We start from the raw sequence: 18,099 nt of genomic DNA on the forward strand, positions 1-18,099 counted from the left end.
TCTCCTTGAGGGAGCTGTGCTGCTTTGGCATTGGCACAGAGGGCAGAGGATTATCTCAACCTGAGGTCACCGAACTATGAGACGCTTCCTAGCAAAGAGAGGGAAGAAAGTAGAAGAGGTGATGGAGCAGGGCCTGGGGCCAGTGGGGCAGTGGCATATCCCCTGGTGCAAAGCAAGCCCCTGAGCCCTGGTCTGGCTGAGGGAAGGGCCCAACTGCTGCTCTGAGGGGGCACAAACACTCATCCCTCCCTGCATCCCGGGGCTTTCACCAGGAGCTGCTCACATTAGGAGCCCTTCCAGGCACTGCAGATATGGGGCAGAATTGGGGCAGCTGGCAGGGACATGGCGCATAGCAGGGGAGACTGGGCCAGCCAGAGCCCGCACACAGGCGCTGCAGCAGAAACCACACCACTGAGATCAGCTGAATTATGGCGGCATAAAGCATTAAAGCAGTAGCTGCATTGATTATAAACACAGGATTCAAGAACACGGTGGCTACAGAGGACAGGAAGGCGGCAGCAGCTCCTTTGGGATGGCGCAGATAACAGTTACGAGCAAATAATTTACATGCACCATGGAGCGAAGCGGAAATACCTCTGCACAACCCAGGCGTGGCTCCGAAGAAATTCACGGTGACAGTGCAGCATCGTGCCCTCCTGCACGGCTGCGGTGCTCCTCGCTGCGGCAGCTGCTGTGCCATCATCCCGAGCTGGATTTACACCTCCAGATCCTGGACAAGGGCAGCAGCAACAGTAGGGAGAGGACAGCTGCTGTTGCTGCATCAGCTGGCAGAAACACCCTGCAAAAGGCACAGCGAGGAGGAAAGGGCAAAGGCATTTGCAGCAAAGATCTCCCAGCCCAGTCCGGCCCGGCCTCGAGGAGCGCCTGCTCTTTCAAGCCCATCTGCATGGCATTTGGGCTGCAGCTCTTTCCTTCTTCAGGAAGGTCCCTCTGCCCTCACACAGCCCAGGGCCTTTCCAGGCCTTTCACAGGGATCGTCTTTTGGGGAGATGCTCTCCGGGGACGGACCCACATGGGCTAGGAGGGACAAACTGGTCCATTGACAGCGATCACAGCATAAAATCAGCATAAAATTGAGAGCACGGGGCTGTTCCTCAGGCTGCAGCTTGCTCCGAGTGGAAGGGTTAACTGGCTGCTTTTACTGGAGAGGATATTTTAAATCCACAACTCACTGGGGATTAGCCAAATGTTTCTTTCTCCATCCTCCTTTTCCTTCTAACAAATAGATCAAAGTGATCTATTTATCCAGCACTAAGTCCAGATTGAGTAAAAACTGTCTGCCTTTGGACCACAGGGGCCCATCTGAATATGGAGCAAACCCTGAAAAATAGCTATTTTCCCCACGTTTCCCACTGAAGCTTTGACAGCCAAAGAGCTAAATGGAGATTTTTATTAAACTTGGCTTTCCCCCACAACCATGCCCTAGCAGAGAGGAAGACAGATAGGCCGGGTGCTGTTGTATTTCCAAATGACACTTGCCATAAATACAGTATCATGGATGGTGTGCTTGGGTTCTTCAATCCAACTTCATCCATAAAGCGCTGTCCCAGCTCAAGACAATCAACTGCACACGAGCAGTCGGGGCTCACCGGCAAGGAGCACTGCCTGCTCGCTTCTTCTGGCCTCCTTTTCCCTCCTTCCCAACCCAAATCCCAGCGCTGCTGTACCCGAGCTGGCAGGGATGGGCCGTGCTGGGCTGGTGCAGCTCCCTCCTGCAGGGCTGGGAGCCCACAGACACCCTGAGATGAGCTCGGTTTGCACTCCTTGAAGAGCTGTGGGTGCACCAGCCTCTCTGGCAGATGGGCCCATACATTTAAACCCAGTGAGGTTTATCAGCCCGAAGTCTCGAGCTTCTCCAACCAGAACAGCGTTGGCAAGCAGAGAAAGAAAAGCAGAGGAAAGTTGGGAATGAAACCAGTACACATTAGGAAAGGTCCCACACCATTACTGGAACACCAAAACATTCACTGCTCAGAAGTTTCAGTTTTCCCTGTTGTTCTTCGCTTTCAGAAACAATTCAGACACGTAACTGTGCCATCAGATTAGGAAGGAGTCATTTATAGAAAAAAATCTAAGTGGCCCTGACACACAAATAGAGTCAATTAACCTGCAAGGAGAAGACAGGGAAACAGGCTGATGAAAAAGGAACAGTTATATAAGTTGTCCTCGTCTTGGTCTGTCTTCTCTCAAAGTCGACAGCACGTCCTACTAAAGGCGATGGGGAGCAGCGGGGCCGGCGTGGGAGCACTGCTCCAGAGACCAGGAACCCAACGTTCACTTTCAAGCTCCTGTTTTTCCCTGGCAGTGGATTCTTGAACACCTTTGGGAATGGAGAGCCTTGCTGTCCACGCAGCTTGCACGCTGCATGTGAAATGCAGGAACAGTTTGCGTGCTCTCCCACGCTACGATGCAGGACACCAGGCAGATGCTGTCCCAGGCCTGGCATGCAGACACACACGCTGCCCAGGAGCTGCAGCAAACCTGCTTTTGGGTTGGGTCATTAAGTCAATCAAGGCACCAAGGAGAAATGGCCAACAATCCATTGCTGCACTCCCTTGTGCTGGCACTGCAACCTCCTGTTGCACAGATCTCGTCTCCCATAATCTCGTGTCACTTGTCTTGCAGCAGCCTGGGTGCTAAGACCGAAATAGGACAGATATGAAAGATCAGAGTTTTCCGCATCCTCATGGGCTTCCCGAAGTCTCCTCCAGCTGCTGAGAGCCTGTCCTGCCAAAGCTGCTCTGCGGGGCTCGGTGCCTCCAGCCGGGCCTGATCGGTGTGCAGGGCAGAGCTCGCAGAGATGGAGCAGCCCTGCAGCCCCGTCCCGCACCTGGGGCCATTCCCAGCCAAGACTGAGGCTGCGTTTGGTGGCGGCTGAGGAAGAGGCGCTTCCAGTGGGTGCGGAGCAGCTCCTGCTGAGCCACCCAGGAGGACGCGGCCCCAGTGTCACCGAGCTGGCAGAGTGGACCCCAAGCACACACGGAGGCAAACGCTTCCAGGAAGCAAGTAGCGACATGGAGCCAGTGTCGGGGTAAAAGCCCCTTTACATCAGTGCCGCCGGCAGGGAGGTGGTGACCACGGAGCCAAGATGACGCCGAACAATGCTCTCACCTCAAACCCTGCTCAGCACTCAGAAGGGACAAACGAGCAGCGGCGGTCAGCAGCTCTGCCAAGGGAGCAGCCAGGAGCCGGGTGCAGCCAAGGTGTCAGACCCACAGGCAGCACCGTGCTTGGAGGAGACTCTAGGAACCCAGCACACTGCCAAGGGGAGATTACCGCCGTGTTACTGCACCGGGATGTTCAAAACAATATTTGACACAACTGCTGAAAGAGAAAAATGAATACACACATCACCGTGCTACAAAAGCTGCGGGCCTTTGAATTACGTTCAGTTTCTTCTGCACGGTTATCTTCAAACGCGCAGCTCTGATCTCCTCCCTAATCGCACACAGGCAGGGTTAGAAAGGAAGCGTGGGCAAGCACAAAACAAACACAACACGCCAGCGTGTCTCAGAGGGTCTAAGGCACGAGAGAAACCAGAAGGCAGCATCTGGAAAGTTTTGCTTTTATTTCTCTAAAATACAAACTTCTTTCTTGCGTTAGTAACTTTAATAGGACAGGCCCGATGCATCCAGGAAAGAGGAGGCACCGGCTACAGAATTCAAAATACTGAAGGTATTTTCTGGAAAGAAATTTATTCTGTTGTTCTACACTTTAGATATAACATTGAATCAAATCCATTCGTCATTATTTTTTTTTTTTTTACATCGGAACCTTTAAAGATCGGGACTAATAAACTGGAACTCGAAAAGTTCTTAAACTCCTATTAATGCGTAGATATGGATCCATAAAAAACATAACCAAGAATTTTATACACTTTATTAAAAGATCAAAAAAATAAACAATAACAATATAGAAGTAACATACTAAAATGAGTAGCATTATGCACAGTTCTAAAGCACGTACAGGCACTACAGCAATATAACGTGGCGAAAAGAAAAAGAAATTCCAAGCGTACACCCTGTTGGTAGCAGTTGAGGGAATGAACTATCGTGTTATGGAACTGAAACACTGCATTAGCCTATGCCTGTCTGAATCTGATGGTATTTCATTTCTTACAATGCCACAGGGCTAACTGTAGTTGTTTGTATATATGCTAAACTATACCATTAAATGGATACCTAATGTTTCTCTTAACGTTGTACCAGAAATGCCTATGAAAAGAAGAATTGCTTCAAATATCTACTTCACACAGTACGGTATAAGTGTTTGTATATACTTAAATTAAAAGTCAACCATTTTGGAGAACGTTCTCTGTTTGATTTCTGTGATTGCCTAGAACACAATTCTCTACTTATACAGAAGAAAAAAGCGATCCGTGGTCAGGTGACATGATCAGGAGCACGGGGAGCTTCGTTTCATTTTCATGATGTGAAATAAAAATATAATTAAAAGAAAGCTCATTGGAAAGGAAAAAGAAATAATAATAAATCCCATAACCCAATCTAAGAATGGTCTTATCATCCCCTCATCTGCTAGGATACAAAAGCCATGGCAACAAAATCATTTGGCTTCCACCACTATCAAATAGCATCTGTGTACAGTAATAAAGAACTGGAACCTTGTAATTCAGTGTCAGGTAATTCTCTCTGTTGTGTGTTTGGAAAAATAACTTTGTGTTATTTAACAGTTGTGTTATTTTTGCATGTTTAAGTATCTTGTTTGAGAGGCATAGAGTTATTTTTGATGATAGAGATGTCAGTAGAGATCACTAGCAAAGATTTAGCAGTGTTGTCGTGATCGTATCCCCAAGCAAAAGAAGTTTACCGTCTATGATTCATTTCACATAGTGCAAAATATTTTTTTTCTTGTAATCCTAGAAATGAGAAGGAGCTTGATTACAAAAAGCGATTACAGTAAAGGGAAGCTTTAATAGCACGGTGGCTGGAATTAGCTGATTATTTCATATTAAAATCTACGTTATTGTAACGCACACGCAAAGAGACAGCATCTGATTTCTTTCCCCTTTAAAGACACTGGGACCACACGATGCTCAGGCTCTGACTCAGCAAACCGTGCGTTCAAATGAATCACGAGGTGAATTATGGGCTGGGCAGGGGACATTCATGGACAACGTGAAGGGAGCAATGTCTGGGATGCCAGCAGCGGTGCCCAGAGCGCCGAGGTGGGCAGGGGAGGGCACAGGGACATGAGGATTCTCCAAAGCAAATCTGAGGCATGGGTACTGCAAAAAAATACACTAGTTCTGATCAAAAAAGAAGCGGGTTGATGCAGGCCTCCCAGCTTCCCCGCACCTCACCCAGTGCTGCAGAGCACTGCAGTGCAACCAGCAGGGCAGGAATGGGAAGAGAACAGAGAGCCCGGGGACCCAGAGCTGCTGGGAATCAGCAATCTGCTGCAGGGAATGGATCTTTTACATCATTCATCTTCTGTTTTCTCTGTCGCAGCTAATATTTCATTAGGGAAAGCAACACGCAGGGAGCAAAAGGACAACCAAGCTTGCATATGAGAGCATCACCTGGTCCAGCAAGGGCACAGGGCTTTGCCCAGCATTCCTAACACTCAGCAGTGGGCAGCCTCTCACCACCTCCATGCAGCTTGGCAGCCCTGGAGAACCAGGGGAAGCCTGGGCCGGGATGGGGGCACAGGGCCAGCAGCTCCTGGAAGCACCAGCCCTCCCTGGCTGGGGACAGGGCGGTGCTCCCTTCGCACAGCAAGGCAGCGGAGGCTGCACCCAGCAGAGGCACCGCGCTGCCATACAGCCACAGCAGCACTGCTTCCCCTGCCAGCAGGCCTTTAACTCTCTCAGATGAGCATTAAGGCAGCGGCACCGGAGGAGAAAGTCATCCCAAGACCATCTGAAACAACTCCCAGCCCTCCACTGCTTTTCAGCCGCTCAGTTTCGTTAGCTTGCCCCGAAACGGTGAGAAAAACACAAAACCACACACACAAAACCCAGCAAGCGGCAACAGTTCGAAATCCCCCTGGGATTTCCAACACTGCCACGACCGTCACCCACAACAGATAAACACTTCCAGCCACAAACAGGATGAGGTGCTAGGAAAGTTGGGTGTGTGCCACCACCGACATACCGGTCCCAACAGGATTCACCGAGAAAGCAAAGCATCACAAACGTGACCTTGGGTGTGTTTGGAAATGCAGGCTGATTAAAAACAAAATCTTTGCTAGTGACCTTACTAATTAATTAAGCACTGTTTCCCATTTCTCTGTGCTGCAGGTTGGAGCTGACCTGGTATCAGTCTGCTGTATAATAAGCTATGGCAAACTACAAAGCTTTTACAACAGCAAAGCAACATCATGCTTTCAGATAAGTTTTATAGCAAAAAACTCCTCCTTTTCAAAGCCTTAGTAATACCTATCTCTTTTACAAACTTTTCCTGTATTATTACAGACTTTTTATATTCAAAATAAGTTCCAAGGATTTCTTTCGTGGACTATGTACATAAGTGCAAAAAAGGTGTGTCTCACACATTCGTACACTAACTGAATCAGTTTAACTGCAGCATATTGGTATCTTCAACACTGTTACGGGGTCATTCCACAATATTTTTTTTTCTTATGTACAGTTTTTGCTGATATAAATTAGTATTAAAATAGTTACACGCTGTAATTATTTAGCCCTGATCGTAACATAATCACGCGAGTGTTCAATTTCAGGAATAAAAAAAAAAAAAACAAAACAAAACCAACAGAAAATTGAAAGCGGAGCTACAGTACTGAGAGGGATGAATTGGGAATTCCCACAATGGCAATGAATGTGAAATGAAGGAACGACCAGTCGCTACGTCCCCATACAGCCCGTCGCGTTGTCGAAGGTAAAATACTGTGGAATAACCCTTGCCACACAACAATTTCTACAAGCTATAAAACCTGACTCTAAATCCATGTGTTGTAAACTTCTCGACTGAAAAAGTGACGTACAGACACCGATTCAGCGCTCACATGGGACTTTGGGATTTTAAAAATATTCAGTCATCTCTTTATCTGACAGTATCGAACTGTACCTTTAACAAGCTCATACTGTTACACATCACTTTTAATTTACATGTGAAAATCTCACAAATAACGTATACAAAGGTAGCCATGTTGTAGTTTTGTTGCCATAGCAACAACAACTTAATATAATTAGTTAACAATGAATCTATCATTGTAGGAGTTACATACAAAGTTAATTTTGTTCTTAAACTGTAAACTATACAGACTAGTTATGGACTGCATTCTATACCTTACCATGCTTCAGTGTTGGTTTAGAAGAGAACTAAACGGGTTGAACACACGTATGAAAAGCTTTAAACTTTCTCTAACTCTCCTTCAAAATTAAATTCATTCGTTACTAAAGATATCAAAAAAGCAATAATGAAAACCTTACGAACTAATGGTAAAGAAATGAAAATACATGACGTGGATTAATGCGTTGTAGCCCAGTAACAATGTGTTGGAGCTATATTTACATTTGAATTAGGCTAGCAACTATTCTTTTTTTAAAGTTATTACAGTCTTTAACATACAGTATATACTCTAAGGCCTTCAACAGGCACATGGTAAAATCAGGTCAATATCAAACTAAATCCATTCAACAGGAATGGGAAATTAGATTTTCCTCATAAATTTCACCTTTTTCCGTTTTCGTGTGTGTGAAATGTACAAGGGATCAAAACCAAAACCCAACGAGGACTCCAGTTTCTCAATCACTGCGTACTAGCGTGTCCTAGAGCTACCCTACCGCGTCAGCAAGGAGCCTGCAAGGCGGAGAAGACCTCTCATCCGACACACGCCTCTCCTGATCCCACCGGCCGCACCTACAAGAGACACGTACCCATCTCCAGCGCTGCCCTGACGCTCCCGCAGCTCCGGGCCGCCCGGCTGGACGTGGGCTATGGGATGAGGGCTGCGGGCTGAGGGCCAGGAGGAGCCCGCTGCAGGGATGCGCAGCTCTGCGGCCTTGCCTGTGGGTCACCGAGAGCGCGGCCGGCCCGCCCGCACCGCAGCAGGCCGCACAGAGCGCCGCGCAGCGTTCAGGAGCGGGGCCGGCGCGGGCTGCCCTGGGAGGTAACGGTTTCTAGGACATCACGATGCAAAAAAAAAGTACAAAAAAAAAAAAAAAAAAAAAAAAAAGCCCAAAAAACAACACGGTCGATTGCGAAATCGTGTTCCAAATTACTAAAAACACTGTATTTAACAAAAATAATCTTAATAGTTTTATGAATCCATTTTATTTTAAATCCCTCTTTTATTGTCTGCTTATGTTACAGTTTAGTAGTAGTACTTTTATTGAAACTACTAACAACCTTTTGCGTGAAAATGATCAATCTCAGCTTTCATTTTCCCTCTGCATGACCCGTTTTATCCAAGTTTCAGCATTTCTTGCATATTGTTTGCATAAGGCTGAGAGAAATGGACAAAGAGAAATAACTTTGGATAAATAAAAAATATAGGTTCATGGAAAGTGGGAAGCTTATAAAAATGTCACTAAAATTATATTGATTTAAACAAACTTACATACATCTCTTGTCAAATAAAGGATGATATTCATGCTTTTATGACATTTGTTTAGAGTCACTAACTAGCTCGGTGACTTTGTAAGAGTCTATTTAGGAAATTTATAGTCTGGCGACTGGTTTTTTTTTTTTTTTTCTTTCTTGAACAAAGAAAATTAGAGCAAGTCATTGCACAACTAGTTTCAATAGTGCTACCTCAAATGGCATTTTTGCCGAGATTGTTTTGAATTTGGTGAAGTTTAGTGCTTCAAGCTTTTCTTTCCTTAAACTCATTTACAAATTAACGCTAAATTTGCCAGCAATATAAAAACTGTTGTGGCACCTAATATAACTACCCTGAACATCCCTCATTGGACCTCTTTAATAAAAAATAATCCTTAAACGCTTTTTTTTTCAGTGCTTTAAATGTGACGTGAAAACAGCTGTATTCTAGGTTTACATTCTATGCACATCTATGCCAGATGTTTAAGTAGATAAATAAAATAGGAGGTTACATCAAAGTGTCAAGATATACAAAAATCCATTTAGCACTGAAAAAGTTCCAACCTCCTTTAACTCATAAAGCCATACAAGCTTGAATGCATCCTTTCTGGCTTAAGAAGATCAGCTCTGTTCTTTGTTGAGGCACTGGCACAGGTTGTGCAAAACCCATTTTGATACACAAATAATTTCAAACAGGAAGTACTCAAATCCACTTTTTCCACTAACAATGTTATGGTTTTGGGAAACAGAAACTCAGTGGTTAAAAGAACAGGTAGGCGGTAGCCAATATAAACGACAGCCACTAATTTCAGGCAACACTGTCTGCTTTTGAATGCTGATGGCTGGGAAACATCCAAGGACACGAGCGACTGCCAAAACACGAGGTGCATGGCTGAGGGTTGGGGTTGCATGGGTTTTTTTCCCCTCTTTCAGGGTTAGGTTCAAAGCCTGCTGAAATGAATGGAAAGATTCCTTCTGGCTCGAGGCCTTTCGGAGCTGGACCCTTCAAAGGCGCTTGCAGTGAATACTTCTCCACCCGCTGGTGGTCGGAGCCTGTCCTGGGCCGCACCTGTTGTGCCATGCCTGCCCCTCTGTCCCTTGTGGTCCACGTAGATACATGCCTATCAAAGCATCTGCACCCACAGAAGGACATTCTCTAACCAAGATTAAGGAACTTGGGAAAGAAAATGGAATCTGCTTGTCACAGTCTGGCACCCCACAAAACCACTGTAAGCTCAGGGCAGCAGGACACTAAGAACTCGCCCGTCGCTTGGCCTTAATAATGATTCTTTCTCCTTCATATTTTTATGGAGTTCATGGAGCAAATCCATCTCTTCCATGATGCCAGTGATAGTACAGAGCTATAGCAGGGATGAATTTAGCTGCGTTCTCAAATTGGAATGCATTCTGTGTAGCCAGATTGTTCAGCAAAGCAGCACAACGCCAGGCAGTGCTGCCCAGGGTGCGTGGGCAGGGCGCTGCTTTATTCATGCGCATGACAAGGAGGTATTGAGAACTAGCCCTTGTTGTGTGACAAAATCAGTCTTGATCAAGTAGAAGGTGCCAAACTACACCCACCAACCTCTAGGAACCCCGTTAAAACGAATGTTTATGTACGGTAGGATTTTTTCTGGTTTGTTACTGCCGTGGTTGCTTTAAAGGGCCAGAAATCTTGGGGAAAATCGCCAAGTCATGGACAGTGGTGATTAAAGATCTGGTGCATGCTGACAAAACTTCAGGATGGGTCACTAGATTTCAGGCTGAAATGTTTCAGCACACTTAGTGAAGAGAAGCTCATGGGCACGGTACTACCCAGCTTGGGCTAAGCCATGGTGATGGGCCTACTCCAGTTACATGCTTTGTAGCTCACAGCTGGCATCTGTTCCTCTCCAATGCAAATGCCCGAAGGAAAACATCTCGCTCATCCACCTATTACTTTCCACTGCACCATGAGAAAAGCAAGAAAGATTGTGCGCCTTTTGCAGCTGAGAATGCACTTCAACACACAACAGAACTGCAGAAATTCTGTGAGGCTTACCATGTTCTGAGCCAATCTTTCCTATCCCCTTACTGAGAGTGGGTTTTTGTCTTTTCTCTTTTTTTGCCTTTAGTTTCCAGAATCAGCTCACTGTATTTAAAGAAATACTCTGAACTGGACCAAAATCACAGCCGGCCTTCCATACCATTTGTACTAAAAATTTGGAGAGTATCTGAAGGCAAATTTTAAATGATAAAAGGAGCATTTAACGCAAACAACTTTAGCTGACATGAACAGCAAAATCCAGAAAAGGGCAGAACATTCCTGCGTCGTGTTTTTCAAGCACATAATTCCTGTTTCCCACGATAACATTTTTAGTAAAAAACAAACAAAACTCCATAAAACCTACAGTATATGAAAACTTAAGACATAACAATAATGAAAAAATGGTATTGAGTATACTTGATAATGATGTACACTTTAAAACAAATCAATAGACTATGATGTAAACAAAACAGTAAGATAACACTTTAAAAACAAGACAAACATTTATCCATCGATAGTATACAGTAAACCAACAGTCCGCTGTGCAGATGCACTTATCAGGATGGTAGTCATAAAATGATTAAGTGTGTTAAAGTAATGTGTTATAAAAGTCTATTATAATTTTCTACTTGTATATCTCATATAACAGAGCGCTGTTTGTTAATTGTTTCTATAGTGCTTTTTTTTTTTTCTTTTTTTTTTTTTTTTTTTCTTTTTTTTGACATTCCCATTGATCAGTTTTTGGTTAACATGTAGGCTGCAACAGGCTTACTGTAGAGGTGGTAAAGAATGATAGAAGGGAAGAGGGGATATATACAGAAAGGCCATGCGCAGCTTCCCACCAAGAAGTCCTGGTGCTCCGTAATTTTACGGTTCAGAATTTCAACATGGTCTGCTGCAAGGGAAAGAGAAAACAAAGAGTGAGATGTCAGATAGATATTTCTTTTCGGAGAAGTCATTCTACTAAGATGCATCTACATCCTCATTGCATTGCCTTTGAGGTTGCTATCAGTATGCCGTGGAGAGAAAATGTTTTATTCCCTTAATTTTCTGACGTGGGGTGAAATTGCTAATAACACACTTGGCATCCTCTTTAATCTGCACTTAGGGCTTTCCATTTCCAGCGTGCTTCACACATGCTGACAAAACAATTTGTGAAAAGGAGAGGTGGGAGAATAACAATCTAATCTGTGAGACAAGATGGCAGGTAGAGAGCGACTGATGAGAGGGCCAGAGGAATCCCTGACTGCTGCTGCCTCCTGTTTGCTCTGAAGGCAACCACAGATACTCACATTAAAATCTAATCCCAGGGAGCCAAAGGCGAATCAGACACAAAATCCCTGTGCTCAGGTGGCCCTCTTCTGGGAGCAAAGCTCCTCTCCTGGGATGTACTTGTGAAAATCCTCCCTGTGAAGAGCTAGGCTAGCCAGCCTGGCTACCAGGATCTGGTTGACCATGGAGAAAAACATCTGCCACAGCAGATTCTATTACCAAACTCCCACTCACAGCAGCTTTGGGAATTCACCCTTTGGCACTGCAGAATGCCAACTAAGATCCTTATCTGGCAGAAACCATGAACACATGCACAACTTCACATGCTCGGGTTGCAGCATGAAACGATGCGTGCTTGAGAGATTTGCTGGCGTTTAGTTTACGTGTGGACATGGTGGGGAACCACTCAGGAGCAGGATCAAAACACAAAGGCTCCGGTGTGGGAACGGTCACTAGTGGGTCTGTAAGCACTGGGGAAACCAGAAGAAATAAATCACATTTACAGACTGGTAGAAAAGGGCTATGTCCCACAGCTGCAAGGTGTTGGGAGGACAAGTTCATCTGCCAGAGTGCATCTGGTCGGGCACATGGTCACAGCTCCCTGGTGAAGAATGAGCTGCTTGACTGGCGCAGATGCTCTCCATGCCCAGTAGCCTGATCCCCAAGAGATCCAACCAAACGTAAAGTGTTTGATCTTACTTCTTTCAGGCAAGGGCTTTCATTGTCCTTAAAAGCATGGCTGACTCAGACAGGCTGTACCATGCTCCCTGTTAGCTAAATAAAGCTATTTCACGGAACTTCCTTTCCTACTCTGAAATCATCAGTAATTGTCAGTGTGAGTTTAAGCACACACAAAGAAGCAAAAAGAATTCAGAAAAAAAGAAATTTCCTGAAATAAATCGAGAAATCAATCTCAAAGAGTTCAATAATTAGGTTCTTCCAATGCAAATGATCTCCTTATCGGGTGGAACAGACTGTTTTGCATGTGTTATGGAAATTGTGGAACATGTCAGGTGTCACGTCTGTCTGTTGTTGAGGAGAGCAATACACTGCACAGCACAGAATGTTTTCACTGACAGAGATACCTCACTGTTCACCTAGACTAACTGGGGTCCACAGCCACAGTTAGCAGGCAATTTATACATATGACAGCTTATTTAGGTCACCAGAGATCAGGGACACCACCAACATGAGTGACTTGTCAGCTGCTAAAGATATAATTAGAGAATTGCCTGCCAAATTAATTTCCAGCATTTAAGTACTTGCTTGTAATACATGACCTAAAGAAGAAATGGGTTTCATATCTGTAGCCTGCATTGGGAAAATCTGGTGATTTCTTGTTGAAGGGGCTGAACTGCTCGTTCATCTCCCGGGGTGAAAAATAAATTGATGAACTGAAACCCTCAAGGGATTTTCTCTCACGAACATTAGCTAACACTTACAAAGAAAAGCAATGGAAAAATAACGCCGCTGCTAAGTCTGCAAAATGCTCTGTAAGTCAAAGGAAAGGACAAACTTCTTCATTATTCCCACTCGGAGAAGCCCAGCAGCCCAGGATCTGCACGTGGCATGAAGGCTACGCTGCTTGTGGACCTGTGAAGGAAACTGCCATGGGCCAGGCCCCCACGGTGGTTAACAGATCTCTGCCCAAACCCAGCCCGTCCTGCTGATGCACAGCAGCTGAGGATGACCCAGTCCTGCTTACCCCAGGAAAAGGAATACACCACTAACAGCAAAACCTAAGTTTCACTTTTTCAGCTGACTCATTACCAGAGCAGTCTTCACCAGCAATAGCATGAACCCCTGAGGCATCTGCAGGCTGCTGGGAGCTGTGCACAGCAAGAGCAACTTGCAAATACAACCGTCAGACTCAGCAGGAAGTAAAAAAGGGAGGCTACAAACACCACAAAACAGGTATTTTAGACACAACGAAACGCTGCTTGTTGTAAGCCACAGGGCTGGTAAAAAAAACGGATCTGTGCTGCAACTGCTAAATTGCTGCTGACTTGGTAGAGAGCAAAGCCACTGGGGTCCCGCGGGCTCAGTCCCCCAGCCCAAACCAGCCCCTTTTGGGGGATGCAGAGCTCTTGTACAAAGCAATCCACCGTAAGGAGAAATACAATACTGAAAAGCAACTTACTGTTCTATCGGGAGCTTCTACATCTGTGAAACAAACATGCTGCTACTCAGTTCATCTACTGATAACTGGGATATCTACAGCAAAGAAAACAAAGAACACAACACATTAAAACATTGCTTTGAGGTCCGTCTCTTCATTCTGTCTTCAGTTTCAGGTTAGCAAGTACATCAGTGTCTTATACAACAGGATCCACTCCCAAGCTGTCTTTATTTTGCCACACATTAAGTACAACATAGTTGCATCACTATTGATGCCTTGTGGACTATGCGGTGATTGTATTGGGATTTTAGCTCCATGGACTACAAGTAAGACAGAAATGCTCTGAAATTAGCTGGCTGAGACATAAGGAGCATAGCTTTTTCCAGACTCATATAGCCACAGAGCAACACTGCACAGAAATTTCTGCTTTCTTCTCATGACCAATACAAGTATGAGTAAGACCTTCTCTACCTGACAACTACAACAAAGCACAGAAAAAGAACAGCAATACCTACTGCAAGCAGTAAAACACTGCTGAGGACTTACACAGGTAAAACTCATCCTGAAAGCCTTATATCTTTGCTCCAGCAAAAGACTGCAGGATACCCCCTGAGATAATACTGACGTTCAGCATGGCTAACAACATCCTACTGAATAAAGTGATACCCCATTTTCTCTGCTATAGCTCTAAACCTGAGCGTGACAAAGAACTAAGTAAGAAAGCTAAATCTTGTTTTGGGGAGTCCGGGGGAAGCACTTGACATTTCCCTGGCCTCAGTGGAAGAAGTTGTGGCACACCGAATTATCAGGAAGCATCACTAGGACAGGCTGTGCGTATACAGTTCGGGACGGGTGCGGAAGCAGCCATCACAATTCAGTATCTTCAGAGGAAAGTTTTGGAGAGAATTATGGCTCGGCAGACATGCATGAAGTCCTGGACACTTATGGCAGTGCTACAAAGGCACGTACTGCACATCCAGAGTCATTTCTGTAGGGATGGGTGACATTACTGGTGTAAATAAGCTTCAGACCTCATCGCCTCAACCCCGTTTTCTTTTTTTTTTTTCTTTTTTTTTTTTTTTTTTTAGTTGTTTTTAGAGTCCAATTTCGCAATGGGGGGAGGCCGCTTTGCGTTTCCACTTCCACTTTCCAGCCAGGAGAGGACATGCCAAAATACCACGGGGAAGGATGCTCGGGGTGGTATTTCTGCTTGAGACTGAAAGCAGAAGTGCTGCAGGTCTAAGTGCAACGGAAGAGTTTCACAGCCCGGATTCTCAGGACCGGGGCATTTTGCAGAGGGCAGCGAAGCACCCAGACCTGCGGGCACTGCGCCCTGCCAGTCGCCCATCCCTACGCTCCCGCCGCAGCGGTTCCAGCCGGTGCCCCCTCACCGATCCCCAGACACACGCTGCCTCTGCGCGCCCGAGCCTGCACTGAGCCGGGCGGGACCGGGAGCCCTCGCCCGGTCTTCGAGATCTGAACACACGTGAAAGAAAGCCATTGAAAGGGCCAAACCTGATTGGCGGTAGCTGTTGCAGCGAAGGGGACGCTGGTGGCAGGAGTTGTTGCTGCAGACACAGTGGTGGGCGTAGCACCGTGCATCATGGGCACTTTCGGAAGGGAACCATGGAAGCGACATACGGGAGGGTGGAGCGTTTTTTATGTAACCATGGCAACATGTGGTGGATTTGGGGGCGTGGCAGGAATCACAGCAACAAGCCATGTGACATCGTCATGAAGGACACATCGGGGCGCGGCATGCAATCACAGTGCAAAGCAAGACAGCGTTGGGAAAAAAAATAAACAAGAGAGAAGGGGAAAAGCCAATTACAATTATAATTAAGGAAAAAACCAAAACATTCTCAACACTTAGTACATTTATAAGCAGAACAATGATGTATTAGACTCCGAAGGCCAAATTTCCAAAGGGGGGGAGGGCGGGTGTGCTAGCAAAAGCCCACGTCAGCTCGCACCCGTGGGGAGTTAGACGCAGCCAGTGCACGTTCCTTTGGGTGGGGACATTTTGGCAAGCGCACCCTCCCACCCGGCCTTGGGAAGCTCGTCCCCTTCCCTCCCCTCCCCGTCCCTGCCAGGAACTCAGGGGAACTCGCAGCGCTCTGCGGCGAGCCATGGCAGCGCGTTGCACAGCTGGGGCCCGTGTCACAGCCGCAGCCTGGTCGCTATCTCACTAGGCCGCGGCCGCAGCAGCCCTCTGCCATGTTTTCTCGCCTCTGTAGCGGGGACGTTTCGGCACGGTACGGGGTGAGGGCACTGCAGATGAGCGGCTAGCAGCCCGAGCTCTCTCCCCACAGTTCCAGCGTGCTTCCTTTCCATTCTAATTCTAGAGGATTTGGCGGAATTCCCTCCTTGCGAGGTAGGAAGGGATGGAAAGGGGAGGAGGCCAAGAGGGAGAAATACACGAGTACACCCAACGCTCACAACTCGCGGGAGAGCATCTGGAAGGGCAGCGCAGCAGCAGGGAGCTCAGCAGCCTCTCCAAGCTGCGCGGAGCTGGAGGGGATGCTCTGGGGCACCACCAGACCCAGGGAGCAGGGGGAAGGATGCGGCCCTGGACCACTCGAACCTGGACGTTTCTCCTTCTGGCCAGGCAGGAGCTGGGAGCAGAGCAGCAGGCAGCACGGAGGAGCTGGCAGCGTGTGACAGCTCCTTCTCCAAGGGGCTGGGTGAACCTGCTGGCACCTGAACACCAGGAGCCATACCTGCGGTGTCACCCGGGGATAACCACGGCCCCAGCTGTCCGTGTGTGCTCCCACCCAGCCCATCTCAGCAGACACAGTATTCAGCAAAGTCCAGCAGAGCTGGAAGCTGGGGCCTGCAGGAGTGCTCGCAGGCCTCAGCAGCAGGGTAACCTTGTGCCCACAGGGACCCCTGCTCCAGTGGATTGCCTTCAGGTGGAAGCAGCAGCCTGTAGGACGGGGAGGTTTGAGAGCAGAGTGCTTAGCTGTTTCTGCCAAAGCTGCTGGCTTTCAGACGTCCCCAAACTGCTCCCCAGGGCTCCTGCTCCCCTCTCACTCTGCCTGAAGCAGGAACACTCCTGGATGGCTGTTGCCTTGCGTAACCTTGGCTAGAGGCCGAAAGCTCAGATTTCCCTTATGCTGCTGTGCCCAGCAGCTGTAGATAGAGGTGGGGGTCCCTCAAAGACCCACACGGGCTCCTAGCATGACCTACATCCTGAGACTGAACATGCTGGATCCCCGCAGAAGCAGAGTGTGTGTTCTCAACCCTGCTGCCTGACTGCACCCCTGGTCCCTGTTCACAGCTCCTTGAGCCTGCACTGCCGACAAGTCACTAATGAAATGAATCTTTAGCTGGTCCACAGTTTTAGCCCTGCTTCACTCACTGTACAATAGGCGCCCTGCCCTGGAAAAGGGCCTGCCCCTAGATACGTTCCTTCTTAGAGCCTTTATTAAGCCAGCCTCTTAAAATGTCCTCAGGACAACCAAAAACCTGAACTCTAATATACCTGATACAAAACTAACAAACCAACAGGATCCTCCCACTGCTATTCCTTTTGTTGGCTGACTTAAATGGGTTTAAAGACATTTAGGTTGACAAATTTTTGTTTCTGCAGCAGAACTAAATAGGGGTGGGAATGCATTGCCTTGGATTCTTGTATTAGTCACACGAAACACTGCACTGCACAGAAATTAAAAGGGATACAACCATTTAAGCCTCAAAGAAGACAGCGGATAGACAATCACACCACTCAGCCACCCAGGTTCTCACTGATGCATACTAACTTGCTGTCTTTTTCAGATTAGGAAAAGTTGAGAAGTTTGTGTAGAAAAACCTACCAACGCTTGCAGTGGGTGTCATGCACAGAACTGACCCTGCACACCATGCATTGAAGCGTGGAAAGATGAACAAAAGGGATATTTCATTAGTGAAGCTTCAGTGTTAGAAATCACTTTAACTAAAAAGCAGGTATTCTCCTTGCAGCATTCAATATTTAAGCACATGCAAAACAGATTCTGCATATTGATACATAAATAGTTTAAACTCAGTTTTAAGAGATAGTAGCAAAACAAATTAATTCTTGCATTCTTGGGTAGTAGAAAATGTATTTCTTCTTCCACCCTGATATTAAACGATGTGATCTATTCTACAAATCAGGGTTGCTT

At 46.6% G+C, this 18,099-nt stretch overlaps 1 protein-coding gene across 6 annotated transcripts in view; it reads right to left on the minus strand.

Moving 5' to 3' along the window:
- MBNL3 (muscleblind like splicing regulator 3) overlaps positions 3,571 to 18,099 on the minus strand; it is an 89,706-nt gene continuing 75,177 nt past the window's right edge. For 4 of the 6 annotated variants that reach the window (XM_021406179.1, XM_021406181.1, XM_021406178.1 and 1 more), the window contains 4 exons: positions 17,773 to 17,808; positions 15,473 to 15,567; positions 13,979 to 14,052; positions 3,571 to 11,461 (listed from right to left, as the gene is read on the minus strand). In XM_021406179.1, coding sequence (XP_021261854.1) covers positions 13,996 to 14,052; positions 15,473 to 15,567; positions 17,773 to 17,808 — 188 coding nt within the window. In that variant the 3' untranslated portion in view covers positions 3,571 to 11,461; positions 13,979 to 13,995. The remainder of the gene's footprint in view (positions 11,462 to 13,978; positions 14,053 to 15,472; positions 15,568 to 17,772; positions 17,809 to 18,099) is intronic. The other 2 variants (XM_021406180.1, XR_002441551.1) reach the window with 2 other exon arrangements.

Source organism: Numida meleagris, chromosome 8 (genome assembly GCF_002078875.1).
Source record: "Numida meleagris isolate 19003 breed g44 Domestic line chromosome 8, NumMel1.0, whole genome shotgun sequence".
Taxonomy (NCBI): Eukaryota; Metazoa; Chordata; class Aves; order Galliformes; family Numididae; genus Numida; species Numida meleagris.